The 26,936-nt window shown below is 41.0% G+C and overlaps 1 protein-coding gene across 4 annotated transcripts in view; it reads left to right on the top strand.

Moving 5' to 3' along the window:
- Nucleotides 1-26,936, top strand: part of DYNC1I1 (dynein cytoplasmic 1 intermediate chain 1) — a 333,033-nt gene that overhangs the window by 72,685 nt on the left and 233,412 nt on the right. For all 4 annotated transcript variants that reach the window (XM_024767040.1, XM_024767038.1, XM_024767039.1 and 1 more), the window contains one exon: nucleotides 19,667-19,782. In XM_024767040.1, coding sequence (XP_024622808.1) covers nucleotides 19,667-19,782 — 116 coding nt within the window. The remainder of the gene's footprint in view (nucleotides 1-19,666; nucleotides 19,783-26,936) is intronic.

Below are 26,936 nucleotides of genomic sequence, written 5' to 3'. Positions count from 1 at the left end.
CAGGCTCCAGACGTGCAGGCTCAGAGGTCATGGCTCACGGGCCCAAACGCTCTGCAGCATGTGGGATCTTCCTGGACCGGGGCACGAACCCATGTCCCCTGCATCGGCAGCCGGACTCTCAACCACTGCGCCACCAGGGAAGCCCTGTCCTCAATTCTTTTCATTCTTTTTTCTTTATTCTGCTCTGTGGTAGTTATTTCCACTATTTTATCTTCCAGGTCACTTATCCATTCTTCTTCCTTAGTCATTCTGCTATTGATTTCTTCTAGAGAATTTTTTATTTCATTTATTTTGCTGTTCATCATTGTTCCTTTGCTCTTTAGTTTTTCTAGGTCCTTGTTAAATGTTTCTTGTGTTTTCTCCATTCTATTTCCAGGATTTTGGATCATCTTTACTATCATTACTCTGAATTCTTTTTCAGGTAGACTTCCCATTTCCTCTTCATTTGTTTGGTCTGGTGGGGTTTTGTCTTGCTCCTTCATCTGCTGCCTATTTCTCTGTCTTCTCATTTTGCCCAGCTTATTGTGTTTGGGGTCTCCTTTTTGCAGGCTGCAGGTTCATAGTTCTGTTGCTTTTGGCTTCTGCCCCTAGTGGGTCGGGTTGGTTCAGTGGGTTGTGTAGGCTTCCTGGTAGAGAGGACTGGTGCCTGTGTTCTGATGGATGAGGCTGGATCTTGTCTTTCTGGTGGGCAGGACCGCATCTGGTAGTGTGTTTTGGGGTGTCTGTGAGCTTAGTACGATTTTAGGCAGCCACTCTGGTAATGGGTGGGGTTGTATTCCTGTCTTGCTAGTTGTCTGACATGGGGTGTCTAGTACTGGAGCTTGCTGGTCGTTGAGTGGAGCTGGGTCTTAGGGTTGAGACAGAGATCTCTGGGAGAGCTCTCACCGATTGATATTACATAGGGCCAGGAGGTCTGTGGTGGTCCAATGTCCTGAACTTGGCTCTCCCACCTCAGAGCCTCAGGCCTGACACCCGGCCGGAGCACCAAGACCCTGTCAGCCACACGGCTCTCAACTTGGTACGAGGGATGCTTGCCAGTGAATTAAGGTGCAAAAAAGACACAAGGCATAAATACCTCAATCTTATATTTTAAGGTTTGTATAACTCTGGTGGGTAGAAATCCAGACTCGAATGAGAAACAGCACAGACCTTATGTTCCAGGCACTTTGCTCTGCTTTGATTTCCTTGTCCTCGAGGAGCACACAGTCCACAAAGGTATTGCGTGCGGTGCCAACTCTCTGGTTCCACTTATCCGGTCACTTTTTGGTGTACATTTGGGTTGTTTCCAATTTTCCCCATTACAAATAAAAATGCTATGAGCATTCATGTAGAAATATTTTTATGCAGTATGCTTTCATTTCTTTTGGGTAAATATCACAAAGTATAATGGCTGAATTGTATAGAGAATGTATATTTAACTTAAAATGTCAAACTGTTTTCAAAGTGGCTTTACCATTATATACATTCTCACTAGTAGTGTATGTGAGCCTCAGTTCCTCCACGTTCTTGACAACACTTGGTTTGTTGGCATATAACTGTTCATAGTATATCTTACGAGTTTTTTGTTATCTCTGTGGTTGGTTGTTATTTCACCTCTTTCGTTTCTTATTTTGTTTATTTGGGTTCTCTCTCTTTTGTTCTTGATGAGTCTGGCTAAAAGTTTATCAATTTTGTTTATCTTTTCAGAAAACCAACTTGTGGTTTCATTGATTTTCTCTATTGTTTCTTTGTCTCTATTTTATTTATTTCCTGTCTGATCTTTATTATTTCCTTCCCTCCGCTGGCTTTGGGCTTTCTTTTTTCTTTTTCTGAGTCCTTTAGATGGTAAGTTATATTGTTTATTTGAGATTTTTCTTGTTTCTTGAGGAAGGTCTGTATCACTATAAGCTTTCCTCATAAAAGTGATTTTGCTGCATCCCATACATTTTGGAACATGTGTTTCCATTTCCATTTGTCTCAAGGTATTTTCTGATTTTCTCTTTGATTTCTTCATTGAGCCTTTTTTTTTTTTTTTTTCTTTTGTGGTATGCGGGCCTCTCACTGTTGTGGCCTCTCCCGTTGCGGAGCACAGGCTCCAGACGTGCAGGCTCAGTGGCCATGGCTCATGGGCCTAGCCGCTCCGCAGCATGTGGGATCTTCCTGGACCGGGGCACGAACCCGTGTCCCCTGCATCGGCAGGTGGAGTCTCAACCACTGTGCCACCAGGGAAGCCCGCCATTTTTTTTAGTAGCATGTTATTTAGTCCCCTGTGTTTGTTTTTTTCCCATTTTCTTTCTGTAATTGATTTCTAGTTTCATATTGTGGTCAGAAAAAAATGCTTGATATAATTATATTCTCTTAAATTTGTTGACACTAGTTTTGTGGCCTAGGATGTGATCTATCTTGGAAAACATTCCATGTGCACTTGAAAAGAATGTGTATTCTGCTGTTATTGGATGGAATGTCCTATAGATTCCATTAAGTTCAACTTGTCTCGTGTGTCATTTAAGACTATGTTTCCCTGTTGATTTTCTGTCTGGAAAATCTGTCCATTGATGTCTGTGGGGTGTTAAAGTCTCCTACTATTATTGTATTCCTGGCAGTTTCTTTCTTTATGACTGTTAGTATTTGTTTTGTATATTTAGGTGCTCCTATATTGAGGGCATATATGTTTTCAAAAAAAATTTATTTATTATTTTTGGCTGTGTTGGATCTTTGTTGCTCTGCACGGGCTTTCTCTAGTTGCAGCGAGCAGGGGGGGCTACTCTTTGTTGCAGTGCACGGGCTTCTCATTGCAGTGGCTTCTCTCGTGGTGGAGCACAGGCTGTAGAGCGCATGGGCTTCAGTAGATGTGGCACGTGGGCTCAGTAGTTGTGGCTCACGGGCTTAGATGCTCCACAGCATGTGGGATCTTCCCAGACCAGGGCTTGAACCCGTGTCCCCTGCATTGGCAGGCGGATTCTTAACCACTGCCCCACCAGGGAAGCCCGAGGGCATATATGTTAACAGGTGTAATATCCTTTTTGTATTGATCCCTTTATTATTATATAACGTCCTTCTTTGTCTTTTTTTATGGACTTTGTTTAAAGTCTATTTTGTCTGATATGGGTATTGCTACTCCTGCTTTCTTGCAAGTTTTGTTGGCATGAAATATCTTTTAACATCCTCTCCCTTTCAGTCTGTGTTTGTCTTTAGCTCTGAAGTGAGTCTTTTGTAAGCAGTATATAGATAGGTGGTGTTTTTTATTCAGTCAGCCACCTTTTGTCTTTTGATTAGAGCATTTAGGTAATTATTAATAGGTATGTACTTATTTCCATTTTATTACTTGCTTTCTTGTTTGCTTTGTAGTTCTTCTGTGTTCTTCTTTTTGTTTCTTCCCTTGAGGTTTGATACTTTTCACTAGTTGTCTGCTTGTGTTCCTTTCTCTCTGTTTTTGTGTATCGTAAGTTTTTGATTTGTGATTACTATGGAGTTCATATATGCTGACCTTTAACTATATGTACTTGTTTTAATCTGGTAGTCATTTAAGTTGAAACACATTTTAAAGGATCTACATTTTTTTTTAACTCCTCTCTTCCACATTTTGTGTTTTTGATGTCATATTTTACATTTTCATGTTTATCCCTTAACTGTTTATTGTAGTTATACTTAATGATTTTTAAAAATCTTTATCTTAGCTTATTTAAGTGTTTGATCTTTAGCATTTACTATATGTTTGCCTTTACTAGTGAGATTTTTTTTCTTTCCTATAGATTCTTCTTGTTATAGCCTTTTCTTTACCACTTAGAGAATACCCTTTAACATTTCTTATAGGGTAGGTTTAGTATTGATGAATTCTTTTAGTTTTTACTTGTCTGAGAAGTTCTTTGTCTCTCCTTCAATTCTAAATGATAATTTTGCTGGGTTGACTATTCTAGATTGCAGGTTTTTCCTTTTCGGGACTTTGAATATATCATGTCCCACTCTCTTTTGGCCTGCAAAATTTCTTCAGAAAAATCATCAGATAGTCTTATGGGGGTTCCCTTGTATATGACTCTTTGTTTTTCTCTTGCTACCTTTAGAATTTCCTTTTTTTTCTTTTACTTTTGCCATTTTAAATTATGATATGTCTTGGTATGTGTCTGTTTGGGTTCACCTTGTTTGGGACCCTCTGTACTTCCTGTACCTAGATATTCGTTTCCTTCTTCAGGTTTGAGAAATTTTCAGGCATGATTTCATCAAATACGTTTTTGATCCCCTTCTCTCTCTCCTCTCCTTCTGGGGCCCCTATAATGTGAATGTTGGTATGCTTCATTTTATCGCAGAGATCTCTTAAACTCTTCTCATTTTTTAATTTTAATTTTCTTTTTGCTGTCCTAATTGGGTGATTTCTATTATTCTGTCTTCCAGATCACTTGTGCATTCTTCTGTATTGCCTAATTTGCTATTCATTCCTTCTAGTGTGTTTTTCATTTCAGTTATTGTATTCGTCAGTTCTGATCCTTTTTTATACTTTCTAGTTCCTTGTTAAAATTCTCACTCTGTTTATTCCTTTCCCTAATTCAGTTAGCATTTTTATTACTACTGCTTTGAATTATTTACCTGGTATATTGTTTATTTCTATTTCATTATTTATTTTTTTCAGGTTTTTTCTTTTGCTCTTTCAATTGAGACCAGTTCCTCTGTCTTATCATTTTGCTTAACTTTCTCTGTCTCTATGAAATTAGGTGAAATAGTTACCTATTGTAGTCTTGAAGGGGTGTCCTCATGTGGGTGTGTCCCTCTACTGTCTATGTGTGCCTGGTAGCTTTGGTTGGGAGCTAGATTCGATGTGAACACAAGTTATGTCTTTCCTCACGGTGTGCTGGCAGGTGTCACCTTGGTTGGAGGTGGAGCTGGAGAAAGGGGCTTTGGCTGGGGTCAGGTGTGAGCCCGGGCTTACCATTTGCTCAGTGGTTGTCTCCACCCTATTGGGAGCAGGGTCAGGTCCCAACTTGCTGAGGCAGAAGCTCTGAGGGGTCAGGTCTGTGCTGGTTCTGTTCCCTTTCAGTGTGAGCTCTTCCTGCTCCCAGCACCAGGACTTCTGCCCCAGAGGGGAGCAGTGGTGGAACAAGAGGCACCCGTGCAGGCTTTCGGTGTGATGGGGCACAGACTGCAGCAGTGTGGCTCCATACAGAGGCTGGGGCTGCTTATGATGCTCTGCCTGTGCAGTTGCCAGTAATGGCTGCCCCCACCCTGCTCAGACCCTGCTTTGGGGTCTGAGTCTTCTTTATCCTTCATGTCCATTCTCTTCCCTCAGTCTGTACCACTGCCACCCTGGTGTGGAACTGTGCTGCAGGGCAGGCAGTGCCCGTGTGGGCCCTTCACATGTGTTGCGGCATGAGCTACAGTGGTCTGGCCATGACCAGAGGTCAGGGCTGCTTCTGAAGCGCGGCCTGTGCGAGTGCCAGTAATGACTGCCCCTGCCCTTTTCAGACGCTGCCTCAGGTCTGAGCCACTGCTGTGTCTGATGGCTGAACTCTCTCCTCAGCTGTGGCAGCCCTCGCTCCAGTGTGGAGCTGCAATGTGAAGTAAGTGGGGCTGGAGCATTAGCTTGGCTCAGGCAGGGGCAGGCACCCAGGGTAGTTGCAGTAAACAGTCAGCTGCCTGCGCGGTTCCAATACGCCTTCTCTACCTTGCTTTGGGAGTAAGCACTCGTGCATGTGCTCCTCATGCTTCACTCGTCTGTGCTTCCCACAGCCCTCCTGCCAGTCCCATTGGCCCTCCAACCAGCCAAGGGAGCTCATCTTCCCTGTGTTGGACCCCAGGGCTGGGTTGCCCAACATGTGGCTCGAAGAACTCACTCCCAGGGAGGATCTCCACCCATGTAATCTCCCTTGTCCTCTGAGCCCCCTCCCAGGAGTACAGGTCCTGACCTGATGGCGTCTCTTCCTTTCCTACCCAATTCCATCTTTCTTACAGCCTTTGTTGTACAGGAGTCTTTCTGCTAGTTTCCAGTGAGAATTGTTCCACATGTAGATGTGTTTTTGATGTGTATATGGTGTGGGGTGAGTTCCACATCCCTCTACTCCACCATCTTGATCAGCCAGTTATCTTTGAAAGAGATTTAAATAATAAGGAAAATATCTTAGGTATTTACCCATGTAGTCAATACTTTCCTGATGTCCTTCCTTGGTGTAGATCCATATTTCCATCTGGCATCATTTTCCTTCTGTCTGGTAGATATCCTTTAACACTTCTTATAGTTAGGATCTTCTGTTAAGGCATTCTTTTAGTTTTTATGTCTTAAACGTCTTTGTTATATCTTTATTTTTGACATATGTTTTAACTGAGTATAGAATTCTAGGTTGACAGTCTTTTTCTTCCAGTACTTCAGAAATGTTGCTTCATTGTCTTCTCACGTGCATTGTTTTTGACCAGAAATATGCTCTCATCCCTTTCTTTATTTCTCTGAGTATAATGTTTTTTTTCCTGGGTGCTTTTGCAGTGTTCTCTTTTTCATCGATTTTGAACAATTTGATTATGATATACCTAGATGTAGTTTTCTTCATGATTCCTATGCTTGGGGTTCATTGAGATTCTTGGATCATTGGGCTTATAGTTTTCAACAAATATGGAAAAATGTGTCCATTATTTTAAAAAAATTTTTTTCTATTCTCTCTTCTTCTGGGGACTCAAATGACATATATATGAGGTAACTTGAGGTTTTCCCACAGTAAACTTGCTCCATCTACTTTTCCTTTACTACCTGTATTTTATTTTGGATAGTTTCTATTGATATATTTTGTGTTCACTAATCTTTTGTTTTGCAATTTCTAATATTCCATGAAGTCTACTCAGTAAATTTATAATTTCATACATTGTAATTTTCATCTCTGAAAGTTCAATTTGTGTCTTAAAAAAAAAATCTTCCATTGTTTCTACTCAAATTTTTAACACATGAAATACAGTTTTATTAACTAATATCCTCACTTGCTATCCCATCATCTGTATTAGTTTTGGATCAGTTTCAATTGATTGACTTCTCTCTTCATTGTAGTTATGTTTTCCTTCTTTGCATGTCTGCTGATTTTTGATTAATGTCAGACATTGTGAATATTACTTGGTTAGGTGTTAGATATATTTGAATTCCTATAAATCTTGAGATTTGTTCTGAGATACAGTCAGTTCACTTGGAAACTCTTTCAAGTCTTGTTTTTATGATTTGTTAGTTGGGACTGGAGCAGTACTCAGTCTATGGCTAATTAATTCTGCTGTTGAGGCAAGACCCTTATATGCATTCTATGCAATGCCCCATACATCTTGAGGTTTTCCTGCCTGGGAACAGGTGGGTGGGAACAGGCACATTCCTGTTCCTGTGTGAGTGCCCAGAACTGTTACCTCTAATTCCTTCAGGTAGTTCTTCCCTTGGCCTCAGGTGGTTTCCTCAGATATATGTGTTGATCAGTACTAAGCTGAATCCTCAAGGGTATCCTCTGAAGGTGTAGGTTTTCTCTTTGTGAGTTTTCTTTTCTCTGTTATTTTATACTGTAAAGTCAAGCCGCTGTGGTCTCCCTGGACTCTTAGCTCTGTCTCCTCAACTTAATGAGTCTGCTGGATTTCACTTGGGTTCTCTCCCTGCATCACAGATGGCCTTAAAACTCTCAATGCAGTGAGTATGGGGAATTATAGGACTCATACGTTTCCCTGCTCTCATGTATCCCTTTCCTTCATTGCTTGACCTTTAGTGTCTTGCAAACTGTTGTTTCATTCAAACTGCTGTCCTTTTTTTTGGTTGTTTCAGGTGGAGGATAAATCTGGTCTCTGTTACTCCATCTTGGCCAGGAGGACAAATGTTTCACTTTTGTATGCTTTGTATGTTAGCTATGTGATCAGCAAAACAAGCGGCAACATAGAGAAATCAGGGTGAAAAAATAGCTTCAAGCAAATTGTAAATAAAGTGAGAAATTAAGTGTAACTCATTTTTCACCAGGCACTTGCTTATGAAAGAACCCAAAATACTTTTATTTCTTAGGCTATTATAATAATTGAGTGAATTGAAGATGGTAGAAGTAAAAAATGAAATAATGAGATAAAAAGAATAAGTTAAAAGATCACGGGATAGAAAGTCTATATTGACTGGGAAGTGAATAAATGTCATTGAAATTTGGAGTTGCAATGGGCAAGTTTGAGGGAAGGATTATATTTCAAATGTTTTTTGTTGTTTTATGAAGGGAACATACAGGCAAATGCCACCATGAGATTTCCGGTCTTTAGGGAGATGTGTTGAGTCAGCAAAAGGGGAGTCGGGGAGGGAGACAGAGATTCTCAATGATGAGCAGACATCGGTGAGTAATGAGAGTGTTTTGTGGTCCTTCACATCAAATTGTTAAGCTCAATAACATATAGGAATATTTAGTAGCTTCCGATTTTATTGAAGCCTCACAGTTATATTTCCTCTATGTCTTAGTATATTAAACCCTCAGTAGGGTTTTTGAAATATTTGGAAGCAAAGCGAGAATGAGGAAAAACTGAAACCGTGAAGGACTTGGCCATTCCTTCCGTCAAGGAGGAACTTAGAGGTTCCTTCAGTCCTTGGGAGACTTTGTTAGAAGGTGGTGGTGACCTCTTCTTCTCTCAGCCTTCTCTTCTGCCCCTTGTTTTGGCTGAAAGAGAGGGTGAGTATTACTCCTAAATCCGCCACACACCATCCCAAACTGCTGTGGCAGGACAGAATGATCACTCTGTTAAGAATAGAAGTTAAACCAACTCTCTAAAGGCACCAGAAAAAACACATATCCTTCAAGATGGTGGTAGGTGTTTGAGAAAATCTCACCTGCCAGTTCTAGAGGTCTTTTCATGTTTTCAGGTTATTTTCATTTGCCTAGCAGAACAGTAATAATCTCATTAGCCTTTGATAAAGTAGGCCTCTTTTGGCTTATTCTCCATGTTTTTTCAAATATTCTTATGCATTATGTTTAGATCTCTGGTTTCAATTAAATTTTACGGTTTCCCATGTACACAGTACCTGCAATTTTCTTGAGAATGATGTGGATTGTATTTTTATCAAACTGACAATCTCTGCCTTTTCAATAACACCTAATCACACTTTCTACAGAAATTAAAATATGAAACAGCAGTTTGGGGTGTGTGTGTGTGTGTGTGTGTGTGTATCAGAAGGTAATGGTAAAATGCATTTCGGAATCTTTAAGCATAGAATGAATTCTGACCCATGAAAAACTTCAATAAATTGGTTTTAACAGATCCAATAAAAATTTTGTTACAAGAGAGGGAGAAAACACTTTGTTTACCTCTTATAATATTCCTTTATCAAGTCCCCAAACATTTCTTGAGAGCTGTTACCTGCTCGACTTTGTTCTCTACCCTCAAGAACCTTGAATAAGCAATTATGGGATATTTTCTGTTCCACACTTGCAGCTGGACTTTCATAAAACAATATTCCTTTTATTATTCCGTTTCAGAAAAATTAATATGGTCAGTTGGGAGGGATGTATGCTTATAGTTTGGTACTCAGTGACTTAAAGATTTCTGTAATTTTATAGCTTTATAAAGTTAGAAGTTACCACTTCTACAGAAGATTTTTCATAAACATCAAGTCAATAAAAGGCCAATCTACAAAATTTTTATATCATTGTTGTCCTTTATATGCAATACTGGAGAAAACGCACTTCCGTACCTTTTGATCGTATAATTCTGAACTTTCAGTTTCCTTTGTAAAGTGGGCACTTGATAGCAGAACTCCCACCAATATTGCCAAGCTCTGTTATAACCATGACTATTTTGATTCTTCTCTCATCCCGGGAGTTTGCAAGATTTACTTGTGTGATGAAGTTTAAGGCAGACCCTTTAACTGTGCCTGTTGACTGAGCCAGACTTGACATTTGCTTCTGTTCAGGAAAAATGGTTTAGCTGCCAGACTAATATCTCTGCACAGTAAGAGACAAATATCATCGAAATGAGATAAATACTTCCTCAAATGATTTTTTAAATGTGAACATAGAAAATGGAAACTGATCCTCCTTGAGGTAATTGGAAAAGGTCAACCATCAAGCTGCTTCTCAGGCCTTGGAGAAAAACACCCACTCTGAACAGAAGGGATAAATTGTGTGTGAAGGGGCTTCAATGCTAGGCTCACGTCCTCCGTGTGGTACCCCATCTCCACTTTTCCTCCGTGTGGTGTCCCATTCTCGACTCTAGGAGCCAGTCCTCAGTATGTCACACCTTCACACCTAATTACACCAGTATATAGTGTTGGGAAAACAAGTTGACCTTTTGTCATTTTTAAAAACTTCTTTCATATTTCATGAGTTTCTATGTCCTTAGGTCTCTGTATGCTCTTCTTCTATGGATGCAGTGTTTTCTCATGTGACTCTAGGTGGGTGGTTGCCAGGACCACATTTTCTGCTTTGTCTTCTTTTCATAGCTTTGGTCTTAAACTTCATACAATTGGAAAACTCCTCACTATAAACTCATCCACTGAGGTACTCATTTTTATCCCAAAGCAGAACTTTCTCGGGATTCCCCAATGTCTTCCAGTTACACTACTTACTTTCTTCCCGTAAGGCGTGAAGCCTTGATATAATCTTCAATTTATTCCTTTTCTTTCACCTTCCATACCAAATGAACTGCCTTAATTCTTTTCCAACATCACCAAACTACAGCATTTTCTTTCTGTTCCCAGTGGCATCACCACTGAGTGTCTTCTTATCACCCTGGACCACGTTTCCACAAATCCAGTAGTCATTCCCACTTTGATTTAGTGCTTTGCCTGGATTCTTTGTTTAGTTACTGAACCCATCCGGCCTCTGTTTGTAGATCCTTTCTCAGTTCCCCTTTTTCTCCACCTCAGCTTCTGAGGCCCCACACATAGACTCTGGTCGCTCATTTGTCAAAGGGGGAGATTGAGACTCCATTCTTCACATAGTTGCTTCACTTTAAATGTCCCTTTGAAGCCGTCAGTTTGTTAGTAACTTTCAGTAATTCCTCATTGTCTACAGCATAAAGTGCAAAATCTTTAGCCTGAGATTTAAAGCCCTCTAATCATCTGGCCTTAGTGTACCTCTAAATGTATCTTCCACTGCTACTCAGTGTAAAACTTCTATTCTGAAAACCTGGTCTTTCAGGCATAAAATGTGAATTCAGTCTTTAGATCTTTGCATATATAGCGCCTTCTCCCTGGAGCACCCTCCTCATTCCTTTGTACAACTGAGTTCTGCCTATCCTTCAAGACTTACACCAGGCCTTTGGTTCTCAGTGAAACTTGCTTCATTTACCCAAACACATAGTAATCTGCCTATTATACTCTCCTGTCCCACTGATGATGTGAATTGCTCATGTTGGCTCTTATTACCCTTCATTCTTATTTGCTTTTTGTTGTGTATGTTCAATCTCCTCATCCTCTCTTTATTGTAAGGATCTGGCATGGTTCTGTGCTTCAGAAATGGTTTGTGGTTGCTGATAAAGATGTTGGCTGAAGTAGTTCCTGTGCCAGTTGTCAAGTCCTTTGTGGGTACCCACATAAAATTTTTGGACAACGAAGAAAGTGGCACCATTATCACTTTCACTGTCTTAAGGGGGTCTTCTTTGAGAGACCTCAAGGAATTTTATAAGCAGCACCAGGAGAAGAAAGTCACTGGCAGCACCATTAATGTGTGTTGGGGATGAAATACTCACATGCAGATAAGCAGGAATAAAACCCAGCAGGGTTGAATCTGGACCCAGTGCAGACATTCTTTTATTCCTTGGCCTTGACCTACTTTGGCATCTGGCCAAATAACTCCTTGTCTCTGGGAAACATCTGCTCCTGGTGTTCTCTGCTTGACTTCCAGGTTTCTTCCCTGCTCCAGAGACTGCCCATTAGTACAACGACCCCTTTTGTTTCCTGGCTTCTGATCCGAGCTCCTGACTCTGCCACCTTACGGCCCACACTTCTGCCACCAGGTTTAACCGGTGTATCCTCAACATTATAGTTTCCAGTCACTGAACACTATGAGACTGTATTCAGAGACCATTACCGAGAGTCTTCGTGATTCACAATTTGTAAAATTGGAAGAGTTTCTTAGATGCTTGGTATATTCTTATTGTGGCTTTTCTTTGTCTTCACATAGGCTCTTGTACTGTGACATTAAAACAGAAATTCTAGTGTGAGGGTAGTCAACGTCCCAATATTGGTGATGGGTTAGAAGATGAATCGTCCGCTCTGATACACGTGCATCTTTGAGGATCAGCTGATGGCATCTGAAATTAACACAGCAGCCCTTGCTTAACACTTTAGTAGTCTGGAGCCAGATCTCCGATATTATTGGGTTCCCTTATGAGTCCAATAGAGATAGTACCGCAATATTAGTGCAGTTTCCTTCACTTATTTGAGTATGAAATGCAGGAACATCAAGTTTGCTGTATAGAATTCACTGTGGTCCGAAATCAGAGCATCAGAGTATGAGTTGTATTGTGTCTAACTGGTTCGGGAAGAATTTGATGATGCTAATGCCGGTGATGGATGACATGCTCAGGTGCTCTGAAGGCTTTCATGACCCCTGGGAAGCTCTCAGGTGATGAGGTGCCTCCTCTTGAATCTATCCTCCCACAGTCAGATTTGGCTACTGCTTGGGGCCCATGGGCATCACCAAGGAGCAGTATTCATGACAAAGCCTTTCTCTGCTCCCCTGCTCAATCTTGCCACTGAACATTAAGAAAAATTAAGCATGGTCAACTGGATATCCATATGCAAAAGAATGAAGTTGAACCCCCCTACTACACATATATGGAACATTAATTCAAAATAGACCAGAGACCTAAATGTAAGAGCTAAAATTATAAAACTCTTTGGAGAAAACGTAGCTGTAAATCTTTGTGACCTTGGATTGGGCAGTGGTTTCTTAGATATTTCACCAAAAGCACAAGCAGCTAATGAAAAAATAGATGAATCGGACTTCATTAAAATTTAAAACTTTTGTACTTCAAAAGGCACCATCAAGAAAGTGAAAAGACAACCCACAGAATGGGATAAAATATTTGCAAATAATATATCTGATGAGGGTCTAGTATCCAGAATATATAAAAATCTTTTACAACTCAACAATAAAAAGACAAAAAACCAAATTTTAAAATGGGCAAAGAATTTAAATAGGCATTTCTTGAAAAAAAGATATGTAGATGGCCAATAAGCACATGAAAAGATGCTCAACATCATTAGCCATCAGGGAAGTTCAAATCAAAATCCCAATGACATACTACTTCACATAGACTAGGATGGCTATAATGCAAAAAGAGATAATAATAAGGGTTGACAAGGATGTAGAGAAATTGGAATCCTTGTATACTGCTAATGAGAATGTAAAATGGTACAGCTACTTTGGAAAACAGTGTGGCAGTTTCTCAACAAGTTAAACATAGAATTACCATATAACCCAGCAGTTCCACTCTTAGATATATACCAATTCAAAAAGAATTCAATTCCAAGAGAATTGAAACCATACACCCACACAAAAACTTGTACACAAATGTTCATAGCAGCATTGTTCTTAATAGAAATGGAAACAACCCAAGTGTCCACCAACTGATGGGTGGATTAAAAAGAATGTGGTGTATCCATACAATGGGATATTATTTATCAATAAAAAGGAATGACATTCTGATACATGGTATAAAAGTGATGAACCTTAAAACAAACTAAGTGAAAAGAAGTGAGACCCAAAAGGTCATATACTGTAATATTCCATTTATATGAAAGTAGACAGAAGTAGGTTAGTGGTTTCCAGAGGCTGAAGGAGGGAGAATTGAGGGAGTGACTCCCAATGAGTACAGGATTTCTTTTGGAGGTAATGAAAAGTTTGTGTAATTACAAATGTGAGGTTATATGAGTTTGTGTATGTACTAAAAGCCACTCAATTGTATACTTTAAAGGGGAGATTTTACAGTATGTAAATTTTATTTCAATAAAAAAAATTAAGACAGCCTTGATCTTAAGTCTCTGATCAAAGAGCTCTGCTTTTTGATCCTTGCCATCCCAAACCAACCCCCCACACATATCTTTGTCGTGTCAAAATCATTTTCCTGGGCTTCCCTGGTGGCGCAATGGTTGAGAGTCCGCCTGCCGATGCAGGGGACACGGGTTCGTGCCCCGGTCTGGGAGGATCCCACATGCCGCAGAGCGGCTGGGCCCGTGAGCCATGGCCACTGAGCCTGCGCGTCCGGATCCTATGCTCCTCAACGGGAGAGGCCACAACAGTGAGAGGCCCGCGTACCGCAAAAAAAAAAAGTCATTTTCCTATTTAATTCTTAAAGGCAGCTTAACAGTAGTTTCTTTGAAATCTAGTTTTGTTTTTTTTTTTTTTTTTTTTTAGCACTGCACATGTATGCATGAAACAGTGACTGCATATTTTCAGGTCACAGATGCAGTGACTTCAGAAGCTGAAGTTCTGTTGCTCATCGCTTTCAAAGGAATATAGGTCTTTTCAAAAATAGGGACAAAACCAGGGTATCCCACTTTGGTTGATAAATCTATGCTTTGCAAGTATTTATTCTCTGTATTATTAAAAATAATGTTTAAATATTAACTGCATTTTAAAATGTCAGTAAGGTCTCTCTTAAAATTTCCTTCATCTTTGAAATGGGAGAAGAGCCAAAGAGTTTATATTTATTAGAATTCCAACTGCTATGTATATGTTTCTCATCCTTTTATTTGGGAGTAAGTCTGTATAACCCGTAACTTTCTTCCACGTTGGTAGACATCATAGACCATGATGAAGTCGCGTTTTGAGCTTCATCTTCCTTGGATAATGAAACTCTGCAAGTAGCTAGAAAAGTCACGCTAACCTTCTGGTGGATGGGCAAACACATTACAAGTAAACCAGAAAAGGGAGTGGAGACAGTGACTCATGCAAGGGAGTTTTTTTCTTCTTGTGATGCATAATGTCTAACTGAGGGCAAGTGGACAAACCTGAGTGAATTAGACTATGCTAGTGGTGGATCATAAATCTCAGCACCCTGAGCCCCGGCAAATAACCTTCTCAAACTTCAGATACCTTCCATTTTTGTTCTTTATCAAGACCTGATTTTTCTTTTCTGAAGAAACATTTCAACTTTGGTGCAATATGGCTTTGCTCAGCCAGCTTGCTCAGCCAAGTTGACAGGACAAGTTGGAGAGGAAGCTTCCAGGACTTTTAGTGGGGAGTCCAGCCCTGGCCCAGGGAGGTGTGGGCCCCATGTCACTTTAGGACCAGGCCAGCTCAGCGAGTAAGGGATCCGTGGTTCCATTGCCCAGTGTCTCTGGGATTCCCCTGCCTGACATTTTAGTTTTAGATCTAGGATAGACCCTTGTGCCAGGCTCTTAATATTTTTGCACACTGCAGTCTGACACTCATCCTCTTACCCTCACATCTTTGTTCACCTTTGCTCCCAGCCTGTCTCATAGAACTTTATAAGCTTGGTCAAGAGATATCATCTCCTCTCTGTGGGACTGAGGCCTCATCCTCTAAGCTGCAGGATGGAGAGGCCCAAGTGAATCTAGAAACAATGAAGCTTCTATGTCTACACTCTAATATTTCTAAATCAGTGGTGCTTAGCCTTTAGTGAGCGTCCGAATCACCGGTGGGGAAGGTGGGGGTGGGTAATTAAAACACAAGTTGCTGGACCCTATAATTTAATAGTAATGCCATGGCCGCCATGGCGTAGATAATTGAATTCTCAATTTACATTTCTGCATCATGGCTTCTTTCTCCTCCTTGCATTCTTCTCTTCTTCCTTCCCTTTCCTCCTCAAACATTTATTTAGTGCCAGCTCTGTGCCTTACACAGAACTAAGCCCCAGGGTACAGAGATAACTCAGGGATAAATAAGTTTCAGTCAAGTCAGACATGAGAAGAGGACAGTGACATGTAACAGGGGCTATAGTGGAAGAGAGAGAGAGAGAGAGAGAGAGAGAGAGAGAGAGTGTGTGTGTGTGTGTGTGTGTGTGTGTGTAGTACCGAGGGATGAGCTTTGCAGGAGGGATGGTGGGACAGCAAGGAAGTTATCCCAGAGTCAGAACAGAAGAGCCTGCATGAAATTTAGACCCTAATTAGAAGGAAAAAGAATTAGAGTAGCATTAATTCTACAATACAATGTGGTTTTATCCCCCCCTCCTTTGCTAAGTAGTTTAATTCGCACCCTTGAATAAAAGAATTATGAGCTGGTAAGACTGAGCAAAAATAAGAAACACAATGCTCAGTGTTTGTACTTTTTTCTTTTTTTTAAAGAAGATGTTGGGGGTAGGAGTTTATTAATAATTTATTTTTGCTGTGTTGGGTCTTCGTTTCTGTGCGAGGGCTTTCTCTAGTTGTGGCAAGCGGGGGCCACTCTTCATCGCGGTGCGCGGGCCTCTCACTATCGCGGCCTCTCTTGTTGCGGAGCACAGGCTCCAGACGCGCAGGCTCAGTAGTTGTGGCTCATGGGCCTAGTTGCTCCGTGGCATGTGGGATCCTCCCAGACCAGGGCTCGAATCTGTGTCCCCTGTATTAGCAGGCAGATTCTCAACCACTGCGCCACCAGGGAAGCCCAGTGTTTGTACTTTTAAAGAAAATAACTACTATATATTTCCTCTTGTAGACATAGTTATATGATGATTCTGTCAGATGATAAAATTGTAGAAGTATCTTAGGGATGCTCAAAGTCTCTATCACAGGGTTGTATGAATGGATAGATCTTGGATCAACTGAGATGTGCAGACCCTAAGGCTGGCCTGGGAGAGACCCATAAGTGGGGACACAGTTGGAGAACACACCTAAGAGGAAGGTCTTTGCCATAGAAGGGCGCCACCTTCTGCCAGACTTTCTGGAACAGCTAGGGCTGGGAACAGTTGTGTAGTACTCACACCACTTTAAGCAAAGTTTTGAAAACCGAGAAGTTAAAGGAAAACCGAATGGACTCTCCCAGGCAGCCAAAACCTACCCATGTGCCATACAAAGAAATTAGGAGTGTGATTCTTATGTTTTACTGTCAGAGATAATCTTCAAATCTGCTGTTTTAGAAAATCAGTCTAGAGCATTCATAAATCTGCCTTCTCTGATTTTTTGAAACAAATATAAGCATTATTATAATCAGTTAAAAAGATAGAAGTAGAGCCACCTACTATGTGCCAGACGCTAAATTAAGTATTTTACAAGTATTAGCTTCATTTAATCTTCATAACAATTTAATGATATATACCCATTTTATAGATGAGAAACATGAGGCTTAGAGGGGTTTGTCACTTGTCCAAAACGTTTACATACATACATTCGGCTGGTAAGTGACAAAGAGGGCGTCTGAACCCAGCTTCTGTATGAGCATGTAGCTTAACCGTTATGCTATGCTTCCTCACTAGTTGGTTTCAACTTGCCTTGTGGATTATCAAATTACAGATCAGCTTCCCGTTGGCCAGTGCCTATGGCTGGTCACCCAACAAGATAGGCCTACAGCTTATGCTTGCATCTCATTAGCGAGAGGCGCTGGAATCCCTGGCTTCAGGTATAGGTATTTCTTAATTGGACTGTGGAGATCTTTGGGCCTCACACAGATGCCCATGGAAGTCTAAACTCCAGGGTGATCTCTCCATGCCGGGTGTGACCCCATTTTGAATTGGTGGTGGTACATTACCAGCCCATGTTTCCTTTCCATCTCTTTGCCTAAGATGAAGATGAACCTCTTGGGGCCTCAGAAAGATGCTCCAGGCTATTAAACAGCAGAGGGGGCTTTGTCTCAAGCAGTCCTGGGGTGTCTAGTCATGTTTTCTTTTTCAGATGCTTCAAGAAAGACCCATTTCAGGAAGAAAAACATACTTCTTTAACACAAGAAGGACTTAAAATAATACCTGAATTTCTTGCTTTGAAACCTTGAGCCTTTTACCTTGTTTGGTAATTTTGTTTCTAGTATATTTTGTGTGTTTTCCCCTAATTCTGTGTGAGAAGGCTTGGAGGAAGTGCTGGGTCCCCAGCCTGACCCTCGTGTACGCTCTGTGGTCCAGACATCTGAGTGAGTGAGGCCCACACGGCCCAGGCCTGAGTGGAGCTTAGTGGGGCTGCAGAGACAGCCAGCTGGGCTTGTTTCTAAACCAGCCTTAGTTTGTTTGTATCTACTCTGTGCTCATCTTAGGTTTTACATCAATTTTAGTGATTCATAGAAAGGAAGAAATTTTTGTTTTCCTAGAATGCTTAGGAAATTGTACATGGAAATTCCCAGCTGTGGTATGCATTTTCTTTCATTTTATTATTACTACTACTGAAAAAAAATACTGTGAGTCTGTGCCATTGCTAGTAATAATTTAAAAAGTAAGACGGAAAGGGTATGCTTCTGTTGGTCCTAGAGAGCTAGGGAATGTGGAATTGTGGCTAAATGGTTATGTTGCCTTTCTCTCTCAGAGAGACACACACATACTCTATTTCCTGGAAATTTTAAAGAAATATAGTAAAAAAAAAAAAAAAGAAATATAGTAAAATATGTCTGATACTGATACTAAATCTATATACTAAAATAATGTTTCAGAAACTATTTTAAAATATATATGTGTGTAAATTGTGTACATATGTATATATAACATATACGTGACATGTGCATTATATGTATGTGGTACATAGACATTACCCCTACTAATCCTAGTACTAAGAACTAGTAATATCTCCATTTTACAGTTGAGGAAACCGAGGCACAGAGAAATTAGGTAACTTATTCAAGATCACACACATAGTGGTAAGTGTGGGCTAGTCTTATGTGATTAGCGACCACTCTACTGCCTCCAGGAGTGGATGTTTCCCGGGTGACGCAGGAGGCACTTCAGATCTGGGGGGGTAACTCAGAACTCACCATTAAGAACCTCAGGTAGGAGTTTGACTTGGTGGCAAAAGCACTGGACCAGGACTCAGGCCAACAGAATTTTCTCCCTGGTTCTGCCATTTATGAGTTGCATATACTTGGGAATGTCTCTCACTGAATCTCACTTTCCTCATCCATAAAATGGAGATGGTGATAATCTGCCCAGAAGCTTCATAGCGGTGTCATGAAGACAGTTGACATGATGGATGTGAAAGACATCTGAAAATTCTTGATGTGCTCCATAACTATTCAGAAAGGATTTTTTTTACATGGTCACGGCTCATTTGGGAATTCTAAACTAAAACTTTATCATTCTTAGCCCAGTACCCTTTTCACCCAAGTTGTGCTATGTCAACGTATCTTTAAATAAATTCACATGCTGATCTGGATTAGTTTCTTTTCTGGAGAAATAGGAGATGTTATACTCCCCCTTGGAATATCATCCTCTCATTACTATTATAGAGAACAAATCATCTCTTTTTTCTTCAGATTTGAGAAGCGTTACTTTTCTTTTGTCCCTCTTGCCTAAGGGACTAGAATCCTGTATTACAAATGAAAATTCCCTTTATAACCTTTAATCAAGGAAAATCAGAGTTGCTCAGAATGGAGGGGGTCTCATTTGAAGTGGACAAGACCTGGTTTTGCAGATAGAAAAGGTGAGGGTCAGCCTGAGGGACCTGTCTGACACCACCCAGCAACACAGGGGCAAAGTGGGCCAAACCCCAGTGTCCAGACTTGCAGCCCAGGGCCAGTTCAACTTCATGACGCTGCCCCTTGTACTGAGAAGCTGTGGGTATTTGGGGTTTGTTTGTTTTATTCCTGATAGATCTTCTGCAAGGAATGCCTTCCCTCACTAAGCGTTTGTCCTTTGTTACTTCTAGACGAAGACTGCATAAGCTGGGTGTGTCGAAGGTTACCCAAGTGGATTTCCTGCCCAGGGAGGTAGTGTCCTACTCCAAGGAGACCCAGACTCCTCTGGCTACACATCAGTCCGAAGGTAAACTATGTCTTTTGTTCACTTTCCATATGATCTCTGGAGAAATTGCCAGGGAGTTACATCCTTCTTGTTGATTTCATATCTTACCATAAGACATCTTCACAGGACACAAATATAATGACACACCAAAAGCTTAAGTCTCCTTTGACTCTGGTTTTGGAAACGCTGAAGAGGAAACCCAGTGGTATTCCTCCAGAGGACCCATGAACTTTAAAATGGTTAATTTAGTGAGGCCACAGTTTGTCAACACTGTGTGAGGAGGGGGAAAATCACCAAAGGATAATGTAATAGAAACTTCTCTGAATTTTATTGATAAGAAGAGTGTACATTAAAATCCAGCATTTGCAGGAGTCAGCAAACTGTAGCCAACCACCTATTCCTCAAATTAAAGTGTTTTGGAATGCAGTCATATCCAGTCCTGCGTGTCTATATGACTGCTTTCTTGCTACGTGGTAGGGTTGAGTACTTATGACTCACATGGCCTGAAATCTTTACTGTAACCTGGTGCTTTTCCGAAAAACTTTGCTGACCCCGACTTGTTTTGCCAATTCAGTTGGCAACACGCTAGAATTTCTTACCACGATTTAAAAAGACTTTCCATGCGATCTCCGTGTGGGTGAATGGGAATTCACTCCATGCCTCCTTCGTGCATACCCGAAAATATCAAGTGGAAAATGTGTGTGCAAATCCCAATAAATTGTGAAAATACACTAATAAGAGAAGTTGAAGCTAATCAGTCAAAATGCTTCCTAGAAGTCAAAAATTACACCAAAGCAAAATTACTCCAGAGCAGAAGCAGGAGATGTGTGCACTTAAAATAGGATAAGTGAAGGTTGCATTGTTAGAAAATATAGCACTGTTTTTATAGCTAAGCAAATTCTCTTTTTACTTTGTTATTTTATTGTCTGGTGTGGTGAAGAGGATGTTAGCATTCTGGGTTCATTGTTGTTGTGTAGTAAATACTGAACAAAAGCCATGAAAATGAAAAATGATTCACATTCTGTGCTTGGTTTACAGCATATATAAGTCAGTACACTTTGGTTTGTGCAAGTTACAGAGCTTTTCAGTTTTGGTTTTAAACACATAACATCAAAAGACAAGTGAAATTGGATTCCTTGAAGTAGAGCGCCGTCTACAGGCCTTCTGAAAACCTTTCTTGGGTAATGCTGTCTGGCTTGGTGATGATTCTTTGGTAGCAGGGCCTCTGTTTTTCACGTGATGAGAAATGAATTTTAGAAGCAAACAAGTAGCACCCTCTGGTGGTGAAATTTTAAACCAACTATTTCAATGAACTTGAGAACTGTATATTAATGTGGCAGAAAATACAAAGTTAGAAAAGCCTTTGGGAGTTCACCTAGTCTATCCTTGGGCCTCTAGGCAGATCAGGAAGATCATTAAAAATAACCTCGTCACCCAACCAAAACATTTGTTTGAGTTAATTTGCTGCCAGAGGTATTTGCAGAGCTGTAGCCTGAGGTATGTTTATTTAGCCCCAAATTTGACCCATAACATAAAGTTATACAACTGAAATAGGAGAAGGAGTGAATTATTTTTTGGAAATGTGTAGACTTTAGATATTGGAAATGGTACAGAAATATTTACAAGGGAAGATAAATTAAGGATGAAAAGGCATCAACTCTAAACTTTTAAACTGGAACACATCAAAAGGAGAAGCCTGGGCATTCCATTTTATTACTGCAGAGAGAGCTTGGGAGCCCTCATTATGCTGTGGTCCAAGCAGCATGAAAGAAGGAATTTATTTCTCAGCTCTTGGCAGAAGTTCTTTCTGTTTTGTTAACAGGACTCACAGAGGGTTTTTATGGTGATGGGTGTTTTGATGGTTCAAATTCCACAATACAGATTTGAACTCAAAGTGAGCTACCGTAGCTCTAGACAGTAAAGCAATCCCCGATGGGTTTAGACGGGAAGAACTTTGGATTTGAGTTCAGCAAATCGTCCTCTCAGCACAGATGATTCCTTGACCTCTGGCTGCCCGGTGTCGTCCAGCCCCTGGCTGACGGGGGTGGGTGCCCCACGCTTGCCTTTCACCTGCTGAGTGACGTGGGGAGGCTCTACCACGTGGCAGGTTTGGATTGGCTTACAATTTGGGAGCTTGGGCCATGGCAGTGTTTTCATGACAACTGCAGCCGTTTAGGGTCAGGAAACAATGAACTACTGAATTTCATGACACAATGAGGCTCTTGGATGGATAATACGTAAAGCTGTGGTGCGGATAAGATCTGTTTTAGCTCATTATTGCCCACGGTGTATGAAGGAACGCTGATTATTTTTGAAGTCATTATGTGACTATGGAAAATTTAACAATATTCAAACTGTTGATCTCAGAGCATTGATCTGTTGTACATCTAATGGAGTTCTTATGCATTCAGTTTTTGACATGTTCTCATTTTACTCTTGAAAATGAAAGGGAAGGTACTTTGGACTTGCCCAAGCTTAAGCTTCTCTTCTCCACTATGTACTATAATGAACGTTCTCTTAATTTGTGATCGTAATGACCTGTTATGTATGAGAAACAGTCCAGAGAATGATTTAAGCCCTGGAGATTTAGGAATGAGGTCCGCACAAACACTGGTTTTTCAGTACAAGTTTAGATCTTCCCTCTCTGCTTAGGTCATTAGTTGCAGAGAAAGAAGGCTGAGAATAGGTAACAGTGATTTGGGGAGCAGGATATCTCTATCTCCAAAACACATTAAACACGTGCTTCTTATTCCCAGGTCATAAGAAAGGAAAAAAATAATGGTTCCCTTCCAAACTACGTCTGCTTTGTGTTATTAATATCTCGCTGGACTGACCGTGAGGTCCCGAGGTTCGTTAGAAAGCCAGTCTTCTGCATCTTTATTATAGTGGGAAAGTGACTGGCCCATACTAGGCTCCCAACAGGTGCTGTTGAGTGACAAGGATGAGGCCAGACATCTTAGAAACGCCAGGTTCTGCAGTGACCCCTAGGAGAATGAGAACTTCTTAACTTGCTGGAAAAATGTAAGCCAATCTGGAGGGAGGAGGAGGAAACTTACATAACCTGTTGATCATTTGAAGAGTTATCTGATCTTCCTCTTCTCTTCGTGATATCTTTTTTTTTTTAAATTTATTTATTTTGCCTGCGTTGGGTCTTCGTTACTGTGCGCGGGCTTTCTCTGGTTGCGGCGAGGGGGGCTCCTCTTCATTGTGGTGCGTGGGCTTCTCATTGTGGTGGCTTCTCTTGTTGTGAGCACGGGCTCTAGGAGGCGGGCTTCAGTAGTTGTGGCTCACGGGCTCTAGAGCACAGGCTCAGTAGTTGTGGCGCACAGGCTTAGTTGCTCCGCGGTATGTGGGATCTTCCCGGACCAGGGATTGAACCCGTGTCCCCTGCATTGGCAGGCGGATTCTTAACCACTGTGCCACCAGGGAAGCCCCCGTGATATCTTATAAATGGGAACTTAGTGGCCCCGTGTTGGCCACCCGCCTCCCTTGACTTGCCTCTTATGCCTTGTTTCTTACATCCAAGAGAGACCAACCCACTTGCGTTTTCCAAGGCACCCTGCAGCCTCATGCCTCCACAGGCTTGTACTTACTGTCTCCCGCCTGGAATGCCATCTCTCCTGTTTGCCTTCCTTCCAGACCAAAACCAAGGGACAGCTCCTTGGCGGTTCCACTTATGGTTGACGTCTCTCCTCGTACCATGGGCATAGTTCATCTTCCCCTTATCAAGCTATTATTTAATTTATTTAATATATTCAATTGTTATTTAAATGTCTTCCTTTTAGGGATTTTGGGTTTTTTTGTTTGTTTGTTTTTGTTTTTGTTTCTTGCGGTATGCAGGCCTCTCACTGTTGTGGCCTACTCCCGTCGCGGAGCACAGGCTCCGGACGCGCAGGCTCAGCGGCCATGGCTCACGGGCCCAGCCGCTCCGCGGCATGTGGGATCTTCCCGGACCGGGGCACGAACCCGTGTCCCCTGCATCGGCAGGCGGACTCTCAACCGCTGCGCCACCAGGGAAGCCCAAATGTCTTCCTTTTAGATTGGATCTCCTTGAGGGCAAGGTGTGTGTGTGTGTTTTTTTTTTTTTTTTGGCAGTACGTGGGCATCTCATTGTTGTGGCCTCTCCCGTTGCGGAGCACAGGCTCCGGACGCGCAGGCTCAGCGGCCATGGCTCACGGGCCCAGCCGCTCCGCGGCATGTGGGATCTTCCCGGACCGGGGCACGAACCCGCGTCCCCTGCATCGGCCGGCGGACTCTCAACCACTGTGCCACCAGGGAAGCCAGTGTGTTTTGTTTTTTAACTTTTATTGGAGTGTAGCTGATTTACAATGTTGTGTTAGTTTCAGGTGTACAGCAAAGTGAATCTGTTACACATATATCCAGTCTTTTTTAGATTCTTTTCCCATGTGGGCCATTCTCTACTCAATACAGAATATTGAGTAGAGTTCCCTGTGCTATACAGTAGGTCTTTATTAGTTATCTATTTTATATATCGTAGTGTGTATATGTCAATTTCAATCTTCCAATTTATCCCTCCCCGTTTTACCTTTGTGTTTAAAATATTTTTAGCCGTAAGTTTATTTTCTACATCTGTAACTCTGTATCTGTTTTGTAGATAAGTTCATTTGTACCCTTTTTTTTTCAGATTTCCACATATAAGCAATATCATATGATATTTGTCTTTCTCTGTCTGACTTACTTCACTCAGTATGACAATCTCTAGGTCCATCCATGTCTCTGCAAATGGCATTATTTTGTTCTTTTTTATGGCTGAGTAATATTCCATCACATATATGTACCACATGTTCTTTATCCATTCCTCTATCGATGGACATTTAGAAGGTGTGTGTTCTTTACCTCCCTGCCCAACACAGTGCCTGGCACAAAGAAAGGGCTCAATAGATATCAGTGGAAGAAATGAAGAATGAAATGATTCTAGACGAATAAGAAAGAAGAGAAAATGTTCATTGTATTCTGGGGAGGATGGAATATGATCCATGCATTAAGGCTGCACTGGTTTTATGGGGTTTTTAAGGAAAAGTCATGAGAGTGTGTAAGGAGGGGAGTTCAATGTTTCTATTTCCACCAGGCCTGTATTTCCGTCCTGAGGCTGGTGCAGGCATTACTGCTCTGAACATGACACAGTTATGAGAACTGAAGGAGAAAGTCACCAAGGCCATCTGGCTTGGCCCAGGAAAGAGCAAAGCAGTCACCAAGTTTGTACTGTGCAGAGATACTGTTTAGAAAGCACTTTGAGTTTGGAACAGGTGTGCAGGAAGGTTGAGGGGAATTCTTGGCTGCTTGAGGGGAATTTCTACCTTGGCTTCCCATCCTCTCTGGCATATATTCAGTATAGATGCTGCAAATATAGAGATAGTTTCCCAGGATAAACTAGTCCAGCACTGCCCAGTAAAAACATAATGAGCCATTATTCATTTCGGTAATGTTTTATTTAACCCAGTATGTTTAACAATTATTATTCTAACATATAATCAATATAAAAATTATCAATGAGATACAGTACATTCTTTTTTTATATTAATTTTTCAAAATTTGGTTTGTATTTGACACTTACATCATATCCCAATTCAAACACTAAATTTCCCTTGGAAATACTTGAACTGTAATAAGATTTCATAAAATTGACAATTGAAAAAGTAAGTTCATATACCCCTGTTGTTCCAAACATATTTGAAAGCTGTTCAATAATTGTATCAAATATTTGTTCTTAAGTTTAAACTTAAATTAATTAAAGTTAAATTTTAAAATGCAGTTTTTCAGTTGCATTAGCCACATCTCAAGTGCTCAATAGCTGCAGGGGGTTAGTGGCTCCTGAATTGGACAGCTCAGGTCTACCATGACCCCTCACGATGCAGGTCAGATGCCGAGACCCACAAGCCAGGCTGGTCTCCACTTTACCATGGCTGGGCAGAGGGGCTTGGGTGAGGAGACACCTTCCTGACGTGTAGAGAACTCCTCTAGGTAAATGATGACTTTGTAGATGCTCCTCCTTTTTGTGAAGTCAGCCATATCCAAGCAAGTGTTAGATGATTTGGACAGAATGCAAGTTGTACCCCCAGCAAGATAAGTCCTCCAATAAGCCTCATCCTGTCATATTAGAGGCAGTTGTGAGAACCCCTCTGGGTTCTCCCTTCATGGTCTGCAGTTTAGAGACTAGAATATTCACTCCTTCTACCCTGTCTTCATGCTGCCGAAAGGACTTCTAAAGACTGTGTATGACCTCCTTGTTAGTTATCTACACTTCTCCTGCTCCCCTGTCCTTCTGCGTGAAGTGATGAGAGATCAGAATTAAGATTTGAGTTCTAAGCTGCAGATGGTTGAATTCTAAGGCCTCCTACACCTTGGTGGTCCCAAGAACATAATTCTTTGATACAAAGTTGCCCAATAAAGACATCTACCGTAGGATCTAAGTGGAAATATTTGTTTGGAACCTAAAGTTTGAAATCAGACAGTTCTTAGAGATATAATTTCCCAATGGAAGCCAATCCTGAAACACCTGGAGATGACTTGGGAGAAAACAGAGTATGGTGTCATAACCTTGACTCTCCAACTGGATATCAGTTTCCTGGACCTTAACACACTTTCTCTGAACTTACTATTTAAAGAACCACCATGTGTTTTGTGACAATCCATGGTGGCATCTGAATGCAAATTAAAACTCCCTAGTGAAGATGACACACCTAATCTTATTTTTAGCTTCTGTTTTTAAGATAAGAACTGACACTATTCCAGAGAGATAGTGACATCTGCCACAATTTGCTTCCTTAGAATATGCCTGCTATTTCCCTTTTGACACTTGGTTAAAGTGTTAATCCTCTCTCAGAACAAACTATAGAGCCTCCAGGCCCATTGTTAACAAGATCAGGGATTTCGAGATCCTTTCCTGGGATATTAGTTTTCTTTAACAATGTTAATCTCATATCATCTTGGCAAGACTCTTGAAAGACAAAAAAAAAAAAAAAAAAGGGTGGGAGGCGATCTAAGGAACATAGACATTTCAGACATTACTTTTTAGGTATTATTTGTATCAAATAGACAAAATTTTCCAGTTAAAAAAAACTGTTTTCTCTATCTCTCAGCCACCTTTCCAGCTATTGGTCAGGAGAGCTTTCATGGTTTAGTTCTTGATTTATATTAGACACTAAAATAGATAT

This window comes from Neophocaena asiaeorientalis, unplaced genomic scaffold, assembly GCF_003031525.2.
Source record: "Neophocaena asiaeorientalis asiaeorientalis breed wild unplaced genomic scaffold, Neophocaena_asiaeorientalis_V1.1 scaffold70, whole genome shotgun sequence".
NCBI classification, from domain to species: domain Eukaryota; kingdom Metazoa; phylum Chordata; class Mammalia; order Artiodactyla; family Phocoenidae; genus Neophocaena; species Neophocaena asiaeorientalis.
This window is presented reverse-complemented; position numbering and strand designations above follow the sequence as displayed.